At 41.9% G+C, this 23,070-nt stretch overlaps 1 protein-coding gene across 1 annotated transcript; it reads left to right on the top strand.

Annotated features, from left to right (window-relative positions):
* The first annotated feature begins 6,432 nt into the window (after positions 1-6,432).
* On the top strand, positions 6,433-22,740 carry LOC100691506 (E3 ubiquitin-protein ligase TRIM39-like). Its single transcript, XM_003460016.5, has 2 exons — positions 6,433-6,605; positions 19,972-22,740. The coding sequence occupies exon 2, from the start codon at positions 19,981-19,983 to the stop codon at positions 21,637-21,639; it is 1,659 nt and encodes a 552-aa protein (XP_003460064.1). The 5' UTR covers positions 6,433-6,605; positions 19,972-19,980; the 3' UTR covers positions 21,640-22,740.
* The last annotated feature ends 330 nt before the right edge of the window (positions 22,741-23,070 follow it).

Genomic DNA, 23,070 nt, shown 5'->3' with positions numbered 1-23,070 from the left:
TACAATATATACAGGCATATATATATATATATATATATACATACATAAAGTCACTTATTAATAAATAGCTAAAAAAGAAACGTGTAGCTGTTGCAGTAAACAGTGTGTTAAGTGGATGAGTTGTACAGGGAGATGGCCACAGGCAGGAATGATTTCCTGTGTCGTTCAGTGGTGCTTTTCGGTACTCTCAGTCTTTCACTGAACGTTCTCCTGTGACTGACCAGCATGTCATGGAGTGGGTGGGAGGTGTTATCCAACATTGTCTTTATCTTGGACAACATCCGCCTCTCCAACACCACCTTGAGGGAGTCCAGCTCCATCCCCACAAAATTACTGGCCTTACGAATCAGTTTATCGAGTCTGTTGGCATCTGCGACCCTCAGCCTGCTCCCCCAGCATGCAACAGCATAGAGGATAGATAGTTTATTGTCATTACCACTGTTTGGGGTAGCAAATACGGATACTAGAAAAATACCACAGATCAGTGGCGGTCCTAGCCTGTTTGGCGCCCTGGGCGAACACTCCCTCTGGTGCCCCCCCCCACCTCACACACACACACACACACACATACACACACACACACACAGACAAAACATATTGAGGATTGTACATTAACATAAAACTGTTGTACACACACACATATGAAGGGAGAGAGAATATTCATTGTATGCGAACGGCTACCAAACATCCATCATAATTCATCATACAATGAGAACAGGACAAATCAACAATTGACAATGACTAACTAATATTAAAATCTGTAACATAATGTATTGTTTGGAGTTTAGTCTGTTACTGTGGCTATTTTTACCATTTCTTCTTGGAGCAACTGTAACCCACATTATTTCCTTAGGGATTAATAAACTATTCTGATTATGATTCTGATTGTTTCAGGATGACCTGCCATTATCCAATGACACATCTGCTTACCTGTATCTTTTGCTCGTTTCTCCTCCTCTTCTTTTCTCTTTTTTCTAAACTGAGCACCTGATGGCTTTGAAGTTTTCTTGTCCATCTTCCATTGGTTTTAATTTTGCACTCCAGTATGAACACCCATCCCCCAACTCGAGGATCACCACAACATATCCTAACAGACCTACACCTTAGTTCACAGATTAACTTTGTCTAGGGTGTATTTCTGAGATTTCACACAACCCAGGATTCAAATCAAGAATACATAATAGGCTGGATTTACAATATTATGAATGAAATGTGCTCTATTTGGAAGCAGCAGGGCCCCCCTCCCCTTTCGACGGGTTGTGTGTGAGACTTTAAATCATCAAACTGTAAATTTTAAATTGTCATTGATCCCTTTACCCCTGATCTTAAAGTGTATATTTATTTTCTTACTCTTCTTATATTTATTGTTTGTTTACTTGCACTGCTGTAACTGGAGCCTCGTCGTCTCGTCTCTCTATATGCTGGACTGTATGTAGCGGAGATGACAATAAAGTTTACTTTGACTTCAGCAGCGAGCAGGCGCACCGAGGGCTCTCGCGCTCACTTTTCGCGTACAGAAAAACATCGGCGCAAATTATAAGTCTGTATCATAATGTCTGGTGTTTTCGTGTTTGTTGGTTTGTTTTTATTTTGTTTTATTTTGTGAGTTGGTTATTAGATGCTGCTCCAGCCAGCCAGAGAATCCCCCGCTGCCCCGCCCTCTCCTCCCTGTGCTGCAAGCAGCAGGCGCACCTCGCAAACGGAGGGCGCCCTTACTCCCAGCAAATGGGCGATAGAAAACCGATCGGTGCCTATGACATTCCCAATATGCGCTGGCTGCCGTCGGGGCAGCATGAGTACGAGCATTTTTTTTTGTTTTTTTGCCGATGCCCGTGGTGCCGCCCCTCAACACGATGCCGCCCCGGGCAACCGCCCATGTCCCCCGTATCTAAAACCGCTACTGCCACAGATCTATAACAGACTGACTGTGGTGAACATATGAAGTTTAACAGGATCTAGAAGACTGTAAACAGAGAAACTTCCTGGCTTTGAATGTTTGTATTGTTCATATTCCAATTAGAACAGTGTCAGCTGGGATCAGTGTGTTCACACTGGCAGCTACAGCAAGATTTAACTTCAACAGTGAACTTTACTCTGACCAGTCTGACCAGTTTGAAGGTAAATATACAGAGTGATGAAAGACAGAAGGCTTCAGTCAGACTAACGTTAAATAACAAGCTCAAAGACAGTAAAATGATTAGGATGCATTAAAGTTTAAAGCATGGAAGTACTGACCTTACTTTGAGTTTGATTCCGTAAACTAAACTAAAAAGTTAGCGTCCACTGTTCTCTGCGTGGGAAGAAAACTTCTTTTTACAGTGAAACCCCCCCCCCCCTAAACTTCAGAGCAAGCACTGACTATGCTACCAGGGAATGGGAAATTCAAAGAGTAACTCCCGGACCCTTTCACTGACATGACGGCTGCGAAACACCTGCACTAGGGCAAACCTCCGCCTGCTCCACTCCTGCTTTACAGTTGAAAATAGAGCAACAGGACTGCTGAGACTTTGATTTTATTCATTTTCTGCTGTGTTTTACTTGCATCTATTTGAAAGAGTGAGTGTAAACACAAAAAAATATTTTATTTAATGTGCTGGAATGTGCAAAAAATACATTTAAACAAATTTAACAAATGCAAACAAAGAATGTTGCATTTAATTTAATTTAATGTTTGCTTGATGCATAAAGTTAAAAGATTAAAACTAATAAAACTAGTTTTAAAAATAGGCTTTTCCATTTGATTACATTTTATATGATGAATTATGCAGAAAAAAGTAGAATTGAGCTGAAAGATCTGTTGCTTTATTACCTGTTCAGGTTGTAAATCATGTTTTTAAAAAATAACTAAGTAACTAATTACCACTGAAAATAAGTAATCAGTAAAGTAACAGGATTACTTTTTTTTTCAGTAATTAGTTACTGATTACTTTTTTCAAGTAATTTGACCAACAGTGGTCACAAACTGTTGGCTCTCCTTCAAAAGGATGTAATAATGTTTCCACCCAGACAGTGGACAGTCCTGTGACTCAGACTGATGCTGTTGCCTCTAGCAGATCCAGTTAGAACAGTTTTAAAAGCTGACAGTCTCACTTCAAGTCCCTGTTTAGAAAAAAATGTAACTTACAAAACCTGCTTCTGTGTCTGATCAGAAATGAACAAAATCTGCTCTAATAAAGAAGAAGAAGAAGAAGAAGAATATAGACTGAGGCTGAATAAAAACAACCCACATTCATCAAGAATGTACTTCGAAAACACATCATACTTTATCACTGTCATCAGGTAGGGACAATGCGAAGCAAACATAGCCTATGTTTTACCTGATAGGTACAATGTTGCTGCTGCTCCTGCTGCTGATAATGCTGGATAGCAGGGCTGTGTTGATCTGAGACTGTAGACAGTAAAGAGTCCATAGGAGAGATGGGAGCTGATTAAACAAGAGTTATGAGATAATAATAAAATGCAAAGATTGGTGACAGTGCTTGGAAACACAAGGCAACAAAACTGTGGGAAATAAACTAGATTCTCCCTGTGAATCACTCTTTGCCTCTCTTCCTCCATCTCCTCTTCTCATCCATCAAGTGGAGACTTGCTGTGCATCTGAGAACAAGGCACTGTCACGGCGAGTGAGATAAGCCGTGTGGAGATAATGAAGGAGGATCCAAACGCAGGCACTTATAACGGTGAGGTGGTTTATTGAACACAAAATGCAAAAGGAGAAACAGCAAACGGGACTGAAAACTATCTAAACTGAGAACAACTAAACTACTGAACACAAACCAGGACCTGAACATGAAAGAGGGCGAGCAGAGGCAGACAACAGATGACAGCAGGGATAACACACAGAAGGAGGACGGTGGATACACAGACGGACCAGCAACTACAAACACAGAAGACACGACTTAAATACACACAGAGAAACACAGGGAGATTACACACAGGTGGGGGACACAGCTGGGAGTAATCAACAAGACGAGACAGAGGTAAAACTGACCACACTCACATGAGATGCAGACCTTCACAGTAAAACAGGAAACAAGAAACCATCACACAGACTCGACACTGAGAGACAGACAGAAAATGACACATGGAACTAGACCTATACTAAGCAGACAGAAACAAATCCTTAAACATGAACAAACAGAAACATGGAACTCTAATAATACTCTATCATCATCATAATCATCGCCACCACCACCAGTATACAGGAACCTCCCAGGTCCTAGGAGGTTAATGCAATAGTAAACTGTGCCTGTCACGGTTCTGGGTCGGTTCGACCCAGCATGTTATGTTTTGGTTTTGAATGATGGATTCATCGTTCAAAACCAAAACATAACATGTTTCGACCATGTTCGACCAGAAACTTTGGTCGAACTGACCCAGAACCGTGACAGGCACAGTTTACTATTGCATTAACCTCCTAGGACCTGCCGTCCACATATGTGGACATCACATTTTGGGTTATTTAGACCAAAATACTCAATTTTGCTCTGCATCGGCCTGATATCCACTTACAAGGACATTATACTGCTACTGTTCTATCAAAATTTTAAACGAATATCCTCATATGTGGCTCTTATTTTTCTTAAAAACAAAAATAAGGTAAAAAGAAAAATCTGGTAATTCTTTGTTTTTACATTCATCGGGCCCCAATATGACCAAATATCAAAGAGAAAATAAAAATGCATGTTGTGGAAGAGTCCGGGTCTTAGGAGGTTAATCTATTATTTCATTATCCACACTTAAAAACTCTGTAACCTAATCCATGTACATAAAGTAATGACAGAAAATGGAAAAAAAAGACACACACACACACACAGTGATGGTCTCATGAGCATCTATGATTAGTACTTCAACTTTTACTGGAGTATTTTTAACAGTAGTATGTGTACTTCTACTTAGGTTCCATTGAGAGTCTGGATTGTGGTTGAAGGTATTTTGGACCTTTCCTCTTTACAAAACATCTCTAGTTCATTCAGGTTTGATGGCTTCCGAGCATGGACAGCTCTCTTTAACTCACACCACAGATTATTAATAATATTCAGGTCTGGGACTGAGATGGCCGTTCCAGAACGTTGTACTTGTTCCTCTGCATGAATGCCTTAGTGGATTTTGAGCAGTGTTTCAGGTCGTTGTCTTGTTGAAAGATCCAGCCCCAGCGCAGCTTCAGCTTCGTCACTGATTCCTGGACATTGGTCTCCAGAATCTGCTGATACTGAGTGGAATCCATGTGTCCCTCAACTTTGACAAGATTCCCAGTCCCTGCACTGGCCCCACAGCCCCACAGCATGATGGAACCACCACCATATTTTACTGTAGGTAGCAGGTGTTTTTCTTGAAATGCTGTGTTCTTTTTCCTCCATGCATAACGCCCCTTGTTATGCCCAAATAACTCAATTTTAGTTTCATCAGTCCACAGCACCTTATTCCAGAATGAAGCTGGTTTGTCCAAATGTGCTTTAGCAAACCTCAAGCGGCTCTGTTTGTGCTGTGGGTGGAGAAAAGGCTTCCTCTGCATCACTCTTGCATACAGCATCTCCTTGTGTAAAGTGCGCCGAATGGTTGACCGATGCACAGTGACTCCATCTGCTGCAAGATGATGTTGTAGGTCTTTGGTGCTGGTCTGTGGGTTGACTCTGACTGTTCTCACCGTTCATCGCTTCTGTCTGTCCGAGATTTTTCTTGGTCTGCCACTTCGAGCCTTAACTTGAACTGAGCCTGTGGTCTTCCATTGTCTCAATATGTTCCTATCTGTGGAAACAGACAGCTTAAATCTCTGAGACAGCTTTCTGTATCCTTCCCCTAAACCATGATGGTGAACAGTCTTTATCTTCAGGTCATTTGAGAGCTGTTTTGCGACCCCCATGTTGTTACTCTTCAGAAGGAAACTTACAATTGACCCCCTTAAATACTCTTTCTCATTATTGGATTCACCTGTGTATGTAGGTCAGGGGTCACTGAGCTTACCAAGCCAATTTGAGTTCCAATAATTAGTTCTAAAGGTTTTGGAATCAATAAAATGACAACAGTGCCCAAATTTATGCACCTGCCTAGTTTTGTTTAAACAATTATTGCACACTTTCTGTAAATCCAATAAACTTCATTTCACTTCTCAAATATCACTGTGTGTCTCCTATATGATGTATTTAACTGACATTTTTTATTTTAACAACCAACGATTTATACAGGAAAATAATGACTATTAACAAGGTTGCCCAAACTTTTGCATCCCATTGTAAGTATAGACTGTGTGTACTTTTACCACCTCTGTCTGAGACCTCCTTCATTGTCCCCCTGAAGCTCTCAGTCTGCTGTGGAAGAAGCAAATCCAGGTGAGTTTCTCCTGATCACCTGAGGCCATCATTACTGTGTGAATTGTACCAACAGACCACCCCTCACTCCTCCCACCTGCTGCACAAACTCACTGAGTACAGACCGGCTGCTTCCTGTATAGGGAGAGGCGGGGAGAGGCGGAGCAAACACAAAAAGTTCAGCGTCATTTTCCAGAAGTTAAAATGTGAGAGAGCAGCAGCAGAGCTGCAGTCGAGTCTTGTTTGTCACTAAAAGAAGATTCATCCAAGTCCATCAGGTTTCTCTCAGCAACAGTGGTGAGTGCAGCTGATCACACTTCCTCTTTCTACACAAATCTTCACTCTGTTCACTTCATCAATGTTCTAGCCCTCTGGTTTTGTGCACCCCCACTCCACTTACTTTAGTGTTCCCGGTCACAATTGACTGGTCAGTTTAAACAGCTCTTAAATTAACATAACAAACATTTTTCACCACCAAATTCAATTCAGTGGGTAGCTCAATGGGTCGTTCAGTGAGTCATTTAGTGGGTCATTCAGTTGGTCATTCAGTGGGTCTTTCATTTATTTGGTCATTCAGTGGGCCATTCAGGGGGACAGAGGCCAAAGGGGGGTGGGGGGTGGACTGTCATTCATTTCCTATGGCGGTCCATTTTGACCGGGAACTAGTGATGGGATTTCCGGCTCTTTTTAGAGAACCGGCTCTTTCGGCTCGGCTCACTAAAAAGAGGTTGTTAATTTATTATTAACAACAATATAAAATTATGCACAAAATGAATCACTAATGTAAAAAAACCCTTGGTTTTATTTATATATGTTTATATATAAATATATACGGTGGCCCCTAGAGACAAAGCACGTACAAACTCCAAAACACATTTCTAGCTTTAACCTCCTAGGACCTGGTGTCCACATATGTGGACATCACATTTTGGGATGTCTAGACCAAAATACAAAATTTTGCTCTACAAGGACCTGATTTGCACTTACGAGGACATTATACTGCCTCTGTTCTATCGAAATTTAAAGCGAATATCCTCATATGTGGATTTCATTTCTCTCAGAAACAAAAATCAGGTAAAAAAATAAAAATAAAAAATTCTGGTAATTCTTTGTTTTTACATTAATCAGGTCCCAAACAGCCCAAATAGCAAAGAGAATTTAAAAATGCATGAAAGAGTTTGGGTCTTAGGAGGTTAACTGAACTTCCAAAACAGAGCTACCTAGATCACTTAAATTAGACAACTGAAAGCATACGTGTATTGTTTGTGTATTTATACACAAGCACTCATATATATTCAATAATTTTAAAAAAAATGTTCATTTACCTGTTACTACCACACACCAGATCCGGTTGTTAGTACTTCCTGGATTTTGTAGCCACTAGGCAGGGGCGGATCTAGAGAAATTTTCTTAGGGTGGCATGAGGGTGGCAAAGAAATCACATGGGGTGGCAAAATCAAAGCCTTCCCCCCCAAACACATATGTAGGTAGCATACACATTTTTCATATAAATATAGTCTATAACTTAATTATTGTCTGTAGCCCACATAATTACACACTTTAGTTACATAAAACATGTGAGTTTTGATGTTATGTACTGTATAGCCTGTATAATAAATAAATATGTAGCCCAATAAGTATAAACTCCAGAAAGCTACACAACATGGGGCGGTTCATTTTCAAACACAAGTCTAGCTTAAGTTTCACACTGTTTTTTGTTAGAAAACAATCACATTGTTACAGCTTAAATTACACAAAATGTCAGAAATCTGCACTGTCATGAACAAAAATTTAAACCTAATTTTTCATGATTTGTTGGATTAACCCACTGAGGTCTGAAATACAACCGGACATTTTTGACTCCTTTTGAGTTTATGTTTGTATTTCACCCTCAGATTGTTTCATTTGATTTTTTTCCCCCTTGCCTTGTTTGGTATCATTCTTTTCAGCTCAACTGAATTTAGTTGTTTTTTTCACTGACATACTGCATTAGTATTACTGATCTGAAATCACACAAAGAATTTAAAATCCTAGTAGTATTTTTTTACTGTAAAAAAAAAACAGACATGTTGAGTAAATTTTTATAACTTGAAATGCAAATATAAATTGTACATTTTGTAAACATATTCAACTATTTATCTAAAAATGCAGCCAATACACCTGCTGGTTTTTTTTTTCATTTTCTACAACCATTTAAAAATATTACTAAAACTAAAATGAGAGAACAATCAGGTTTTGCAATAAGATGCCCCACAAATGATGTGTGCCAGTAAAAAACAAGTTTGTCCACCAAAAGACAGAACAGCACAGGGATAAACCTGCAGGCCTGACAACAGGAGATGTATCACTCCGCTGGTTTTCTACTTAGTGACAGTGTTTACACTGCAATATGCCTTTGTGTTCATTAGTGCCCTCACTGACACACAAAACAAGACGACTACACAACAGACTAACTACACAAGACAACACAACACACTAAGTATACACTCCACACTAAACGTCACAAATCTCCCACATCTAAAAACTCTCTCTCTCTCTCTCTCTCTCTCACTCGCTCACTCTGTCTCGCTGCCGTTACCATCACTCCCAAAACTTTTCCCTCTTCCTAAACAACCAAATCCCACATGTTGACTTTTTTTTAATTGGTCGACATGGTGCATTTTTCCACCGATAGGAAAGAGGTGGCTTTTTCCCTTTCTTTACTGTTTTCGCGCTGTCCTTAGAAAACGCTTAAAACACACACAAAAACGTGACGACAGTATTTAGAAAAAGGCATGGCTTATATACAGGGAGTGCAGAATTATTAGGCAAGTTGTATTTTTGAGGAATAATTTTATTATTGAACAACAACCATGTTCTCAATGAACCCAAAAACTCATTAATATCAAAGCTGAATGTTTTTGGAAGTAGTTTTTAGTTTGTTTTTAGTTTTAGCTATTTTAGGGGGATATCTGTGTGTGCAGGTGACTATTACTGTGCAGAATTATTAGGCAACTTAACAAAAAACAAATATATACCCATTTCAATTATTTATTTTTACCAGTGAAACCAATATAACATCTCCACATTCACAAATATACATTTCTGACATTCAAAAACAAAACAAAAACAAATCAGCGACCAATATTCAATTCAATTCAATTCAATTTTATTTATATAGCGCCAAATCACAACAAAAGTCGCCTCAAGGCGCTTTATATTGTACAGTAGATAGCACAATAATAAATACAGATAAAAACCCAACAATCATATGACCCCTATGAGCAAGCACTTTGGCGACAGTGGGAAGGAAAAACTCCCTTTTAACAATAAGAAACCTCCGGCAGAACCAGGCTCAGGGAGGGGCGGGGCCATCTGCTGCGACCGGTTGGGGTGAAAGAAGAAAAACAGGATAAAGACATGCTGTGGAAGAGAGACAGAGATTAATAACAGATATGATTTGATGCAGAGAGGTCTATCAACACATAGTGAGTGAGAAAGGTGACTGGAAGGGAAAAACTCAATGCATCATGGGAATCCCCTGCAGCCTACGTCTATTGCAGCATAACTAAGGGAGGATTCAGGGTCACCTGGTCCAGCCCTAACTATATGCTTTAGCAAAAAGGAAAGTTTTAAGCCTAATCTTGAAAGTAGAGATAGTGTCTGTCTCCCGAATCCAAACTGGAAGCTGGTTCCACAGAAGAGGGGCCTGAAAACTGAAGGCTCTGCCTCCCATTCTACTTTTAAATACTCTAGGAACAACAAGTAAGCCTGCAGAGCGAGAGCGAAGTGCTCTAATGGGGTGATATGGTACTACAAGGTCATTAAGATAAGATGGGGCCTGATTATTTAAGACCTTGTATGTGAGGAGCAGGATTTTGAATTCAATTCTGGATTTAACAGGAAGCCAATGAAGGGAAGCCAAAACAGGAGAAATATGCTCTCTCTTTCTAGTCCCTGTCAGTACTCTTGCTGCAGCATTTTGGATCAGCTGAAGGCTTTTCAGTGAGTTTTTAGGACATCCTGATAATAAAGAATTACAGTAGTCCAGCCTGGAAGTAATAAATGCATGAACTAGTTTTTCAGCATCACTCTGAGACAGGATATTTCTAATTTTAGAGATGTTGCGCAAATGGAAGAAAGCAGTCTTATATATTTGTTTAATATGTGCATTGAAGGACATGTCCTGGTCAAAAATGACTCCAAGGTTCCTCACAGCATTACTGGAGGCCAAGGTAATGCCATCCAGAGTAAGAATCTGGTTAGATACCATATTTCTAAGATTTTCAGGGCCGAGTACAATAACCTCAGTTTTATCTGAATTAAGAAGCAGAAAGTTAGCGGCCATCCAGGTCTTTATGTCTTTAAGGCATTCCTGCAGTTTAACTAATTGGTGTGTGTTACCTGGCTTCATGGATAGATAGAGCTGGGTGTCATCTGCATAGCAGTGAAAGTTTATGCTATGTCTTCTAATGATGCTGCCTAAGGGAAGCATGTACAATGTAAATAGAATTGGTCCTAGCACTGAACCCTGTGGAACACCATAATTGACTTTAGTGTGTGAAGAGGACTCTCCATTTACATGAACAAATTGGAGTCTATTAGATAGATATGATACAAACCACTGCAGTGCAGTACCTGTAATACCTACAGCATGTTCTAATCGCTCTAATAGGATATTATGGTCAACAGTATCGAACGCAGCACAGAGTCCACTGTCAGAGGCCATAAGAAGATCATTTGTAACCTTCACTAAAGCTGTTTCTGTGCTGTGATGAGCTCTGAAACCTGACTGAAACTCTTCAAATAAGCCATTCCTCTGCAGATGATCTGTTAGCTGTTTGACAACTACTCTTTCAAGGATTTTTGATATGAAAGGAAGGTTGGAGATTGGCCTATAATTAGCTAAGACAGCTGGGTCTAGGGATGGCTTTTTAAGTAAAGGTTTAACTACAGCCACCTTGAAGGCCTGTGGTACATAGCCGATTATTAGAGATAGGTTGATCATATTTAAGATCGAAGAATTAATTAATGGCAGGACTTCTTTGAGCAGTTTTGTAGGAATGGGGTCTAAAAGACACGTTGATGGTTTGGAGGAATTAATTATTGAAGTTAACTCAGAAAGATCAATTGGAGAAAAAGAGTCTAACTTAACATCGATGGTACTAAAAGTAGCTGTAGATAATACTACATCTGTGGGATGATTATTGGTAATTTTTTCTCTAATGATAAAAATTTTATTTGTGAAGAAGTTCATGAAGTCATTACTAGTTAACGTTAAAGGGATGGTTGGCTCAGTAGAGCTCTGACTTTTTGTCAGCCTGGCTACAGTGCTGAAGAGAAACCTGAGGTTGTTCTTATTTTCTTCAATCAGTGACGAATAGTAAGATGTTCTGGCTTTGCGGAGGGCTTTCTTATAAAGTAGCAAACTATTTCTCCAGGCTAAATGATGATCCTCTAAATTTGTGACACGCCATTTCCTCTCCAGCTTACGAGTTATCTGCTTTAGGCTACGTGTTTGAGAATTATACCACGGAGTCAGGTACTTCGGATTTGAGGCCTTAGTTTTCACAGGAGCTACAGTATCCAGAGTCGTACGTAGTGAGGAGGTAAAATTATTAACAAGATAATCGACCTCTGTTGCTCTGCTCTATGTTGGTACAGGGCATTGAAGATGATAACAGTGGGTGGATTATATTCTTAAACTTAGTTACAGCACTTTCAGAAAGACATCTACTTTGATAAAGTCTACTCTCCACTGCTGTGTAATCATTTATTGTAAATGTAAATGTTATCAGGAAATGATCAGACAGCAGAGGATTTTCAGGAAACACTGTTAAATGTTCAGTTTCTATGCCATATGTTAAAATGAGATCTAGAGTGTGATTAAAGTGGTGGGTGGGTTCTTTTACATTTTGAGAGAAGCCAATTGAGTCTAATAACAGATTAAATGCGATGTTGAGGCTGTCATTTTTAGCATCTACATGGATGTTAAAATCACCCACAATAATTATTTTATCTGAGCTGAGCACTAAATCAGATAAAAAGTCTGAGAAATCAGACAGAAACTCTGTGTAAGGCCCAGGTGGACGATAGATGATAACAAGTAAGACTGGTTTCTGAGTTTTACAGCTGGGGTGGACGAGGCTAAGCATCAGGCTTTCAAATGAATTAAAAGTCTGTCTTGGTCTTTCGTTAATTAATAGACTGGTGTGAGAAATTGCTGCCACACCGCCCCCTCGGCCTGTGCTTCGGGATTTCTGGTAGTTAGAATGACTCGGGGGTGTTGATTCATTTAAACTAACATACTCATCCTGCTGCAACCAGGTTTCTGTAAGGCAGAGTAAATCGATTTGTTGATCAATTATTAAGTCATGTACTAACAGAGACTTGGAGGAGAGAAACCTAATATTTAATAATCCACATTTCACTGTTTTACTCTTTGGTTCAGATGTGGATACTGTATTGTTCTGTCTTTGTGATTTTTTATGTTTAAGTTGTTTATTGCTGGTTTTTAGTTTGTTTTTTGTCTTTTTGGGAGCTGACACAGTCTCAATGGAGATGGGTTTTTGGGGGGCTAGCAGGAGGAGAGAAGCTGCAGAGAGGCGTGTAAGACTGCAACTCTGCTTCCTGGTCCCAACTCTGGATAGTCATATTTTGGGGAGTTTAATAAATTGGTCCATATTTCTAGAAATGAGAGCTGCTCCATCCAAAGTGGGATGGATGCCGTCTCTCCTAACAAGACCAGGTTTCCTCCAGAAGGTTTGCCAATTGTCTATGAAGCCCACATCGTTTCTGGGACACCACTCAGACAGCCAGCAATTTAAGGAGAACATGCGGCTAAACATGTCACTCCTGGTCTGATTGGGGAGGGGACCAGAGAAAACTACAGAGTCCGACATTGTTTTGGCAAAGTTACACACCGATTCAATATTGATTTTAGTGACCTCCAATTGGCGTAACCGGGTGTCATTACTGCCGATGTGAATTATGATCTTACTGTATTTACGTTTACCCTTAGCCAGCAGTTTTAAATTTCCTTCAATGTCGCCTGCTCTGGCCCCTGGAAGACAATTGACTATGGTTGCCGGTGTCTCTAGCTTCACATATCTGAGAACAGAATCACCAATTACCAGAGTTTGACCCCCGGCGGGTGTGTCGCCGAGTGGGGAAAAACGGTTAGACACATGAACAGGTTGGTGGTGTACCTGGGGCTTCAGTTTAAGACTATGCTTCCTCCTCACCGTCACCCAGCCGCCCTCTTTCCCCAGCTGCTTGGGGTCTGCCGGGGAACAGCTAGCGGGGCCTACGCTATCTTCGGCTACACTAGCTACAGGGGCCTGGCTAGCTACGGGTGAATGAAGGGTGCGAAGCCGAGTCTCCAATTCAGTAATCCTGGCCTCCAGAGCTGCAAATATGCTACATTTGTTACAGGTATCATTACTGCTAAAGGAGGCCGAGGAGTAACTAAACATCTGACACAATGAGCAGGAAAGTGCAGGAGGGACAGGTGAAGTAGCCATGGTGCTAACGAGTTGGCTACGAGTTAAGCTAAGCTAGCGAAACAGTAAAGAGACAGTGAGTGAATACTTTGGCTATAAATTAGGTAGTGAGTACACAGAAAGGGTGATTCAGATGAAGCACGTTAAGATTATACTATGAAAAAGGAATGTATCAAAAGATTTAAATTAAATTGCTAAGCAGAAAAGCTACTCAGAAACACCACTGTGTTTGAGCAGGAACAGGAAGTGATACTCTACCACAAAGCGAGCGAACACCAAGTGACAGCGCCACCAAGAGTCAGGGATGAACACCAGAAAAAGTGTCTGTGTCTATTTCAGTGATATAGCCACCTTTCTTTGCAAGGACACTCAAAAGCCTGCCATCCATGGATTCTGTCAGTGTTTTGTTCTGTTCACCATCAACATTGCGTGCAGCAGCAACCACAGCCTCCCAGACACTGTTCAGAGAGGTGTACTGTTTTCCCTCCTTGTAAATCTCACATTTGATGATGGACCACAGGTTCTCAATGGGGTTCAGATCAGGTGAACAAGGAGGCCATGTCATTAGTTTTTCTTCTTTTATACCCTTTCTTGCCAGCCACGCTGTGGAGTACTTGGACGCGTGTGATGGAGCATTGTCCTGCATGAAAATCATGTTTTTCTTGAAGGATGCAGACTTCTTCCTGTACCACTGCTTGAAGAAGGTGTCTTCCAGAAACTGGCAGTAGGACTCGGAGTTGAGCTTGACTCCATCCTCAACCCGAAAAGGCCCCAAAAGCTCATCTTTGATGATACCAGCCCAAACCAGTACTCCACCTCCACCTTGCTGGCGTCTGAGTCGGACTGGAGCTCTCTGCCCTTTACCAATCCAGCCACGGGCCCATCCATCTGGCCCATCAAGACTCACTCTCATTTCATCAGTCCATAAAACCTTAGAAAAATCAGTCTTGAGATATTTCTTGGCCCAGTCTTGACGTTTCAGTTTGTGTGTCTTGTTCAGTGGTGGTCGTCTTTCAGCCTTTCTTACCTTGGCCATGTCTCTGAGTATTGCACACCTTGTGCTTTTGGGCACTCCAGTGATGTTGCAGCTCTGAAATATGGCCAAACTGGTGGCAAGTGGCATCTTGGCAGCTGCACGCTTGACTTTTCTCAGTTCATGGGCAGTTATTTTGCGCCTTGGTTTTTCCACACGCTTCTTGCGACCCTGTTGACTATTTTGAATGAAACACTTGATTGTTCAATGATCACGTTTCAGAAGCTTTGCAATTTTAAGACTGCTGCATCCCTCTGCAAGATATCTCACTATTTTTGACTTTTCTGAGCCTGTCAAGTCGTTCTTTTGACCCATTTTGCCAAAGGAAAGGAAGTTGCCTAATAATTATGCACACCTGATATAGGGTGTTGATGTCATTAGACCACACCCCTTCTCATTACAGAGATGCACATCACCTAATATGCTTAATTGGTAGTAGGCTTTCGAGCCTATACAGCTTGGAGTAAGACAACATGCATGAAGAGGATGATGTGGACAAAATACTCATTTGCCTAATAATTCTGCACTCCCTGTATATTATCATAACTCTGGATTTACTGGCCTGTAATTCAAATTGAAAAACATTGAAGTCCGAACTTCCAATCTGGGCTGAAATAGAGACTCAGCGTGGCTGCATCTTGTTGCTATGTCAGCTTAAAATAGTCATGTGATTTGGAGGTGCAGCGTGTCTGTGGACCACAGAGGGTTAATAACACTTCACAGACATAAATCTCCAAAAGTTGATTCTGTTCATCTGGACGTAGCGTTTTGTGGGAGAAACGTTTCGTCACTCATCCAAGTGACTTCTTCAGTCTCAGCTGACTGCAGGTTTCCCAAATCTTATAAACAGTACATTTGCATAATGACTGAAACCAGCTCACTGAAGGGACAATGGGCTGGGAGGTCAGTTCCTTAATCATAATTATGCAAACCATTGATCAACAATCACTGACCAAAACCCACTGATCAAAGACCACTGATCAATGGCCATGAGTACCATTCACAGAGAGTTGGAGAATGGCTGCAATCACAGCATTGTAAGATGGCGAAAGATGTACCCTTAGGTCCCCTCCTCGATTCAGAGATGGTCTTTCCCTTTTCACGTAAATGGCCTCCTTGACTCTGCGCTCAAACCAGCGTTCTTCCCTGTCCAGGATGTGTACATCCTCATCATTGAAAGAGTGTCCACTGGCCTGTAGGTGTAAATAGACTGCAGAGTCCTGGCCTGACGAGGTGGCTCTTCTGTGTTGTGCCATCCGCTTCGCCAGAGATTGTTTGATTTCCCCGATGTATAAATCCTGGCAATCCTCCTGGCACTTAACAGCGTACACTATATTACTCTGTTTGTGTCGGGGGACCCGATCCTTGGGGTGGACCAATTTTTGATGTAGCGTGTTTTGGGGTTTAAAAGCCACAGAGACCCGGTGTTTAGAAAAAATGCTTCTCAACTGCTCCGATACTCCTGACACATATGGGATCACTACAGGTTTTCGCTTGGGCAGCGGTTGTCCTTCTCTCCTGGATCGGCTGGAGCTTTCTTTAGGTGCCTTCCCAGCTTTGACAAAAGTCCAGCTGGGATAACCACATTTACTCAGGGCCTTCTTGATGTGCTGTTCTTCTGCCTCCCTGGCCGCTGTGTCAGTGGGGATGGTGTTCGCTCTGTGTTGTAGCGTCCTGATGACACCCAGTTTGTGCTCCAGTGGATGATGAGAGTCAAACCTTAGATACTGATCCGTATGCGTAGGTTTCCGGTACAGATCAGTTTTAGATGTCCCCCATTACTGATGGAAATCTCAGTCTAAGAAGGCTAACCTGCCACTTTTCATATCCTCCCTGGTGAATTTGATGTGTTGGTCCACCGAGTTAATGTGATCCGTGAATTGTGGAATGTCCTGAGATTTAATTTTCACCCAGGTGTCATCCACATATCTGAACCAATGGTTTGGTGGTGTTCCAGGGTAGGATAGCAAAGCCCTCTTTTCCACTTCTTCCATGTACAAATTGGCCACGATGGGTGAAACTGGGGAGCCCATGGCACACCCATGTTTCTGCCTGTAGAACTGACCCTTGTATTTGAAGTAGGTGGAATGAAGACACAGTTCCAAAAGCAAACACACTTGGTCGATGCTGAGAGTGGTCCTGTTGCTGAGGTTGGTGTCATCCTGTAATCTCTAACGGACTACCTCCAATGCTTCCGTGACTGGGATGCAAGTGAAGAGAGATGTAACGTCGTACGAGACCATGGTTTCATCTGCCTCCATAATGACATCTCTCACCTTCTCAACAAAATCCAGGGTGTTCTGGATGTGGTGTTCAGAGCTGCCCACCAGTGGGTTCAGGATGGAAGCCAGAAACTTGGAGATGTTATAGGTGACCGAGTTGATCATGCAGACAATCGGTCTTAAAGGTGCACCCTGCTTATGTATTTTCGGTAAACCATACAGACTTGGTGTAGACTCCCCTGGATACAGCCTGTGGTATGAGGTCCGGTCAATAGCCTTGTCTTGTTCTAACTGCTTCAGACAGTCTATCACCCTCTTCCTGTAACCACTTCCTGGGTCTTCTTTCAGGGGCTCATAAGTATTTTCATCACTGAGTAGTGACAAAATCTTCTCATGATAGTCTTTCTGGTTAAGCAATACTGTGCAGCTACCCTTGTCTGCCGGAAGGATGATAATGTTGTTGTCATCACTAAGTGATGTGAGTGCCTTCCTCTCCTCCATGGTGATGTTGGATGCTGGGGGCTTTGCATTGCTGAGACAGGCCGAAACTTTCGTCTGTAGTTGCTTTGCTTCCACTTCTGCAATATTGTTGTTACCAATTGCTGTTTCTGTGGCTGTGATCAGCTCCACTAGCGGGATTTGTCTCGGTGTGACAGCAAAAGTCAACCCTTTAGCAAGGATGTTTTTCTCTGTTTGGGTGAGCTGTCTATCAGACAAATTCTTCACCTACTGGTCCACATCCTCCGTGTCACATCCTTGTCTCTTCTGGCCACTGAGGACACTCTCCGTATTTTGTGATGGTTTCCGACGTACAACAAATAAGTCAAACTTCCTTTGTTGCCTGGTCTTAGACTTCTTGTGCTGTGCTAGACGAGCCTTCTCAGTAAAGTCAAACACGTTTTTAAGAGTATTCTCATCTAAAAGCATTGTCAGTCTCTGTCGGATCCGCTCCTCTTGAGATTTTAGCATGTCGATGGTAAAATTTGTTTGCCTCACCCGTTCATTAAGCAACTGATGCTGTGCCTTCTGGAGGGCACAGAAATATCCTGTCTCAGAGTGACGCTGAAAAACTAGTTCATGCAGTTTATTAGTTTATTACTTCCAGGCTGGACTACTGTAATTCATTATTATCAGGATGTCCAAAAAACTTGCTGAAAAGCCTTCAGTTAATCCAAAATGCTGCAGCAAGAGTCCTGACAGGGACTAGAAAGAGAGAGCATATTTCTCCTGTTTTGGCTTCCCTTCATTGGCTTCCTGTTAAATCCGGAATTGAATTCAAAATCCTTCTTCTCACATACAAGGTCTTAAATAATCAGGCCCCATCTTATCTTAATGACCTTGTAGTACCATATCACCCTATTAGAGCACTTCGCTCTCGCACTGCAGGCTTACTTGTTGTTCCTACAGTATTTAAAAGTAGAGTGGGAGGGAGTTATGCTCCCTTAGTTATGCTGCAATAGACGTAGGCTGCCGGGGGATTCCCATGATGCATTGAGCTTTTCCTTTCCAGTCACCTTTCTCACTCACTATGTGTTAATAGACCTCTCTGCATTGAATCACACCTGTTATTAATGTCTGTCTCTCTTCCACAGCATGTCTTCTATCCTGTTTTCCTTCTCTCACCCCAACCAATCACAGCAGATGGCCCCGCCCCTCCCTGAGCCTGGTTCTGCCGGAGGTTTCTTCCTGTTAAAAGGGAGTTTTTCCTTCCCACTGTCGCCAAAGTGCTTGCTCATAGGGGGTCATATGATTGCTGGGGTTTTCTCTGTATCTACTGTACAATATAAAGCGCCTTGAGGCGACTTTTGTTGTGATTTGGCGCTATATAAATAAAATTGAATTGAATTGTTCTCACGTGTTATAAGACGGGATTATTTCAATAAACCAAGGACATTTTGACTGATAATGATTTGTATCCTTCTGTAACTATACAGAATTGTACTGAGCTAACACCTCCAACATTTAAGGAGCAATAAGTCATTATAGGATGTGTTTGTGATCCTGACGCAGGGAAAACAGATTGTTGTTGTTGTTGTTGTTTTTCTTCTTCTTCGTCTTCTTCTTCTTCTTCTTCCTCTTCTTCATTTTTATTGGCGGTTGGCAAACAACTGAAAGGTGCATTACCGCCACCAACTGGTATGGAGTGTGGTCTGGAACGTCACTCAAAAAAACAAAAAAAACCCTCAAACCCTTCCAAACAATTTCCCCTCTTTTAATAACTGAAATAAGGCCTGATAACTTTTACTTCCCAATTCTTTTTGCAACAAATCAATAAGATCCAGTTTGATTTTTATGTTACTGAGGTTTTGGATCAATTGTCTCCTCTCGACCTGATTCTTCTGACAATGCAATATGATATGTTCTATAGTTTCCTCTTCCCCACAGTAATCACATTTCCCTTTATTTTGTTTCCCTATCATGAATAATGTAGGGTTCAAACTCTTTCAAACTGTTCTATTCCAAGCTCTGTTTAGTAGTCTGTGTCCCAAACAAACTTGCCTCCTCTCTCCTGCTTCTCTCTCTGCCTGATCTTCCACCGCCAGCAACCGGGGTCCATTCACTAAAATCCATTCCATCATCCTCATCTACCTGAGACACCATTCCAGCCAGTCACACACCAGTTTATGGCAACTGCCAAAGTCCGTGATCCAAATCCATAGTCCAAAGTCAAAAACAATCCACTTAAACCATATGGTATGTCTGCCATCAAATATCCCGCCATCCTTCCCAAAGCTAATCCAGAATGCCTAATTGCCTCCACCTGTGCTTATAAATGGGACCAAAAACCAGCTCCGCCTACCAGGGGCAGTTCCCCGACTCAGACATTTTCTATCCAAGCTCCTTAGAATACTAACGCTTGCATCTTTTCAAAAATGAAATTGAAAGTGAATTTTGAATAAAATGTGTTTCTTTTCTTTCTCCCTCAGAGTGCAGACATGTCTGCTGCCAGCAATCTGCGATCTGAAGATCAGTTTCTGTGCTCCATCTGTCTGGATGTGTTCACTGATCCAGTCACTACATCATGTGGACACAACTTCTGCAAAAACTGCATATCTCAGCACTGGGACATGAATGTCATGTATCAGTGTCCCATGTGTAAAGAGACTTTCTGCACTAGACCTCAGCTGAGGGTCAACACCTTCATCTCTGAGATGGTTGCTCAGTTCAGACGTGAAGCTCAGCAGAAAGCCAGCAGCAGCAGCTCAGAGCAACAAGCTGCCAAACCAGGAGAAGTTCCCTGTGACGTCTGCACTGGAACCAGACTGACAGCCGTGAAGTCCTGCCTGGTGTGTCTGACCTCCTACTGTCAGACTCACCTGGAGCCTCATCTGACAAAGGAAGGTCTGAAAAGACATCAGCTGATTGAGGCTGTGAAGAACCTGGAAGGAAGGATGTGTACGAAGCATGATAAACCGCTGGAGCTGTTCTGTAAGACCGACCAGACATGTGTCTGTGTGTTTTGCCCTGTTTTAGATCACAAAAACCACGAGTTTGTTCCTCTGAGAGAAGAATATGAAGGAAAGAAGGCAGAGCTGGGGAAGACAGAGGCTGAGATTCAGCAGATGATCCAGAAGAGACGACTGAAGATTCAGGAGATCACAGAGTCGGTGAAGATGAGTAAAGATGCTGCAGACAGACAGAAAGCAGAAGGTGTTCAGGTCTTCACTGCTCTGAAGGAGTCTGTTGAGAGACGCCTGAAGGAGCTCATGAAGGAGATCGAAGACAAACAGGAAACAACAGAGAAACAGGCTGAAGGTCTCATCAAAGATCTGGAACAGGAAATCTCTGAGCTGATGAAGAGAAGCTCTGAGGTGGAGCAGCTCTCACGCTCTGAAGACCACCTCCACCTCCTCCAAAGCTTCTCTTCCCTGAAAGCTGCTCTACCCACCAAGGACTGGATAGAGGTCAGAGTCCATCCACCATCATATGAGGGGACTGTGGTGAGAGCTGTAGCTCAGCTGGAGGAGACAATCAGGAAACTCATGAAGAAGAAGCTGTTTGAGGCTGAGCTGAAGAGGGTCCAGCAGCATGAGGTGGATGTGACTCTGGATCCTGATACAGCACATCCTAATCTCATACTGTCTGATGATGGAAAACAAGTGTATGATAGTGATGTGAAGAAGAATCTTCCAGACAACCCAGAGAGATTTTCTTACTATGGTATTGCTTTAGGAGAGCAGAGTTTCTCTTCAGGCAGATTTTACTTTGAGGTTCAGGTTAAAGGAAAGACTAAATGGGATATAGGAGTGGCCACAGAGTCGATCAACAGGAAGGGACAAATCACACTGAGTCCTCAGGATGGTTTCTGGACTGTAGCGCTGAGAAATGGAAATGAGTACAAAGTTCTTGCGGGCCCTACAGTCCCCCTCTGTCTTCATCCGGGTCCTGAGAAGGTGGGGGTGTTTGTGGATTATGAGGAGGGTCTGGTCTCCTTTTATGATGTAGGTGCTGCAGCTCTGATCTACTCCTTTATTGGCTGCTCCTTCACTCACAAACTCCACCCATTCTTCAATCCCTGTCTGAATGATGGTGGTAAAAACTCTGCCCCTCTGGTCATCTGTCCTGTCAACCAAACTGAGTTGATCAACGACTGATTTTATTTGATGAACAAATGAACATATTGAGTGTAAATCCTCTACAGTCTCCATGTTTTCTATTGGATCTGATTATCAGGACTCTGATTCACACATTCATCTGATTCTCATGGAATTTGATGCAAAAAGAAGAAAAGTTGAATCAGGAAATGTTCCCACTAGTGTAGACTCGAGCTGAAGAGCAAATATCAGAGAATAAATGTCCAAAAGCTTCATTTTAAATGCTTTGAGTGAATACAGAATCATGTGTGGCTGTTATACGGAACATTCAGAGTTCAGCTGAGGGGAGTTATGTTGGATAGAAAGTGGTTTGGTTATTTGGCTCTGTGAGGATTTTTGTTCACTGAAAACTGATAAGACGGGATAATATTCAAAGAACTCTATAGAGATTCATACATCCATGTTCTCCACCTGGAGGTGTGGAGGAGAAAGTAGCAGGTGGACCACAGATTGCTGCGTTCTTCTGGTACATCATTTTGATGTGATGGTTATATTTCCATGTTCTGATGATTTAGTCTAAAGACAAACAGAGAGTTGCCCCAAGGTGCTTTATCTTGTAAGGTAAAAACCCTACAGTAAGTTCAAACATAAGCTTGAATGTGTTACTGATGTGTTACCAACAAGCAGGAAGTTCTTAGAAATAAGTTAACCAGGTTTTTTTTTAGAGTTTGATCGATTGAAGCAGGGACTTTACTTCAGTCCTGTGATTTTACTGTAAACCCAACCAAGACACCTCCTAACAGGAAAAGAACATTTAGAGTCAGAGACAAAAAAATAAAGGTAAATGCTGTTTAATCAATATAGCGCATAATTAAATAAGCCAAACTGTCAAACTTCAGACAGCTGTGGCTGAACATGTATTTTCTTCCACACAAACGCAAACAAAAGCGAAGTGATTTCAATGTAATACTGAAAAAGTAAGTGCTCTGTATAACAAGACTAAAGTATAAAAATGTAAACTCCATGCTGTCTTTTACTGTTAACAATCAACAAATCTCAAATCACAGAAGTGATGGTCTCACAGTAGAGTTCTATTAGAGAGTCCTGTTTTGTCCTCTGCCTATATTAAAAAAAAAGAAGTTTAGTCTAAGGAGCTTGGAAAGAAAAGCGTCTGGACTTCTTTGAGTTGCTTGAAGACGTTTCACCTCTCATCCGAGAAGCTTCTTCAGTTCTAAGGGTCAATGGTGGAGAGTCCCAGATTTAAACCCAGTGGGAGTTTCCCCCCCAAAGAGGGACAAAGGACCCCCTGATGATCCTCTAATCACATGAGCCAAGGTGTGAAAGCGGGTGTGGGTCCCAATCAGCCAGGGTTTCGGGTGAGCTCATTGTGAAACCTGGCCCCACACTATCATGTGATTTACTGAAGTCAGATGGCCATCTGACCTCAGGAAATCACCACACCCACTTTCACACCTTGGCTCATGTGATTAG

The sequence above is a fragment of the Oreochromis niloticus genome, linkage group LG3, assembly GCF_001858045.2.
Source record: "Oreochromis niloticus isolate F11D_XX linkage group LG3, O_niloticus_UMD_NMBU, whole genome shotgun sequence".
Taxonomy (NCBI): Eukaryota; Metazoa; Chordata; class Actinopteri; order Cichliformes; family Cichlidae; genus Oreochromis; species Oreochromis niloticus.
This window is presented reverse-complemented; position numbering and strand designations above follow the sequence as displayed.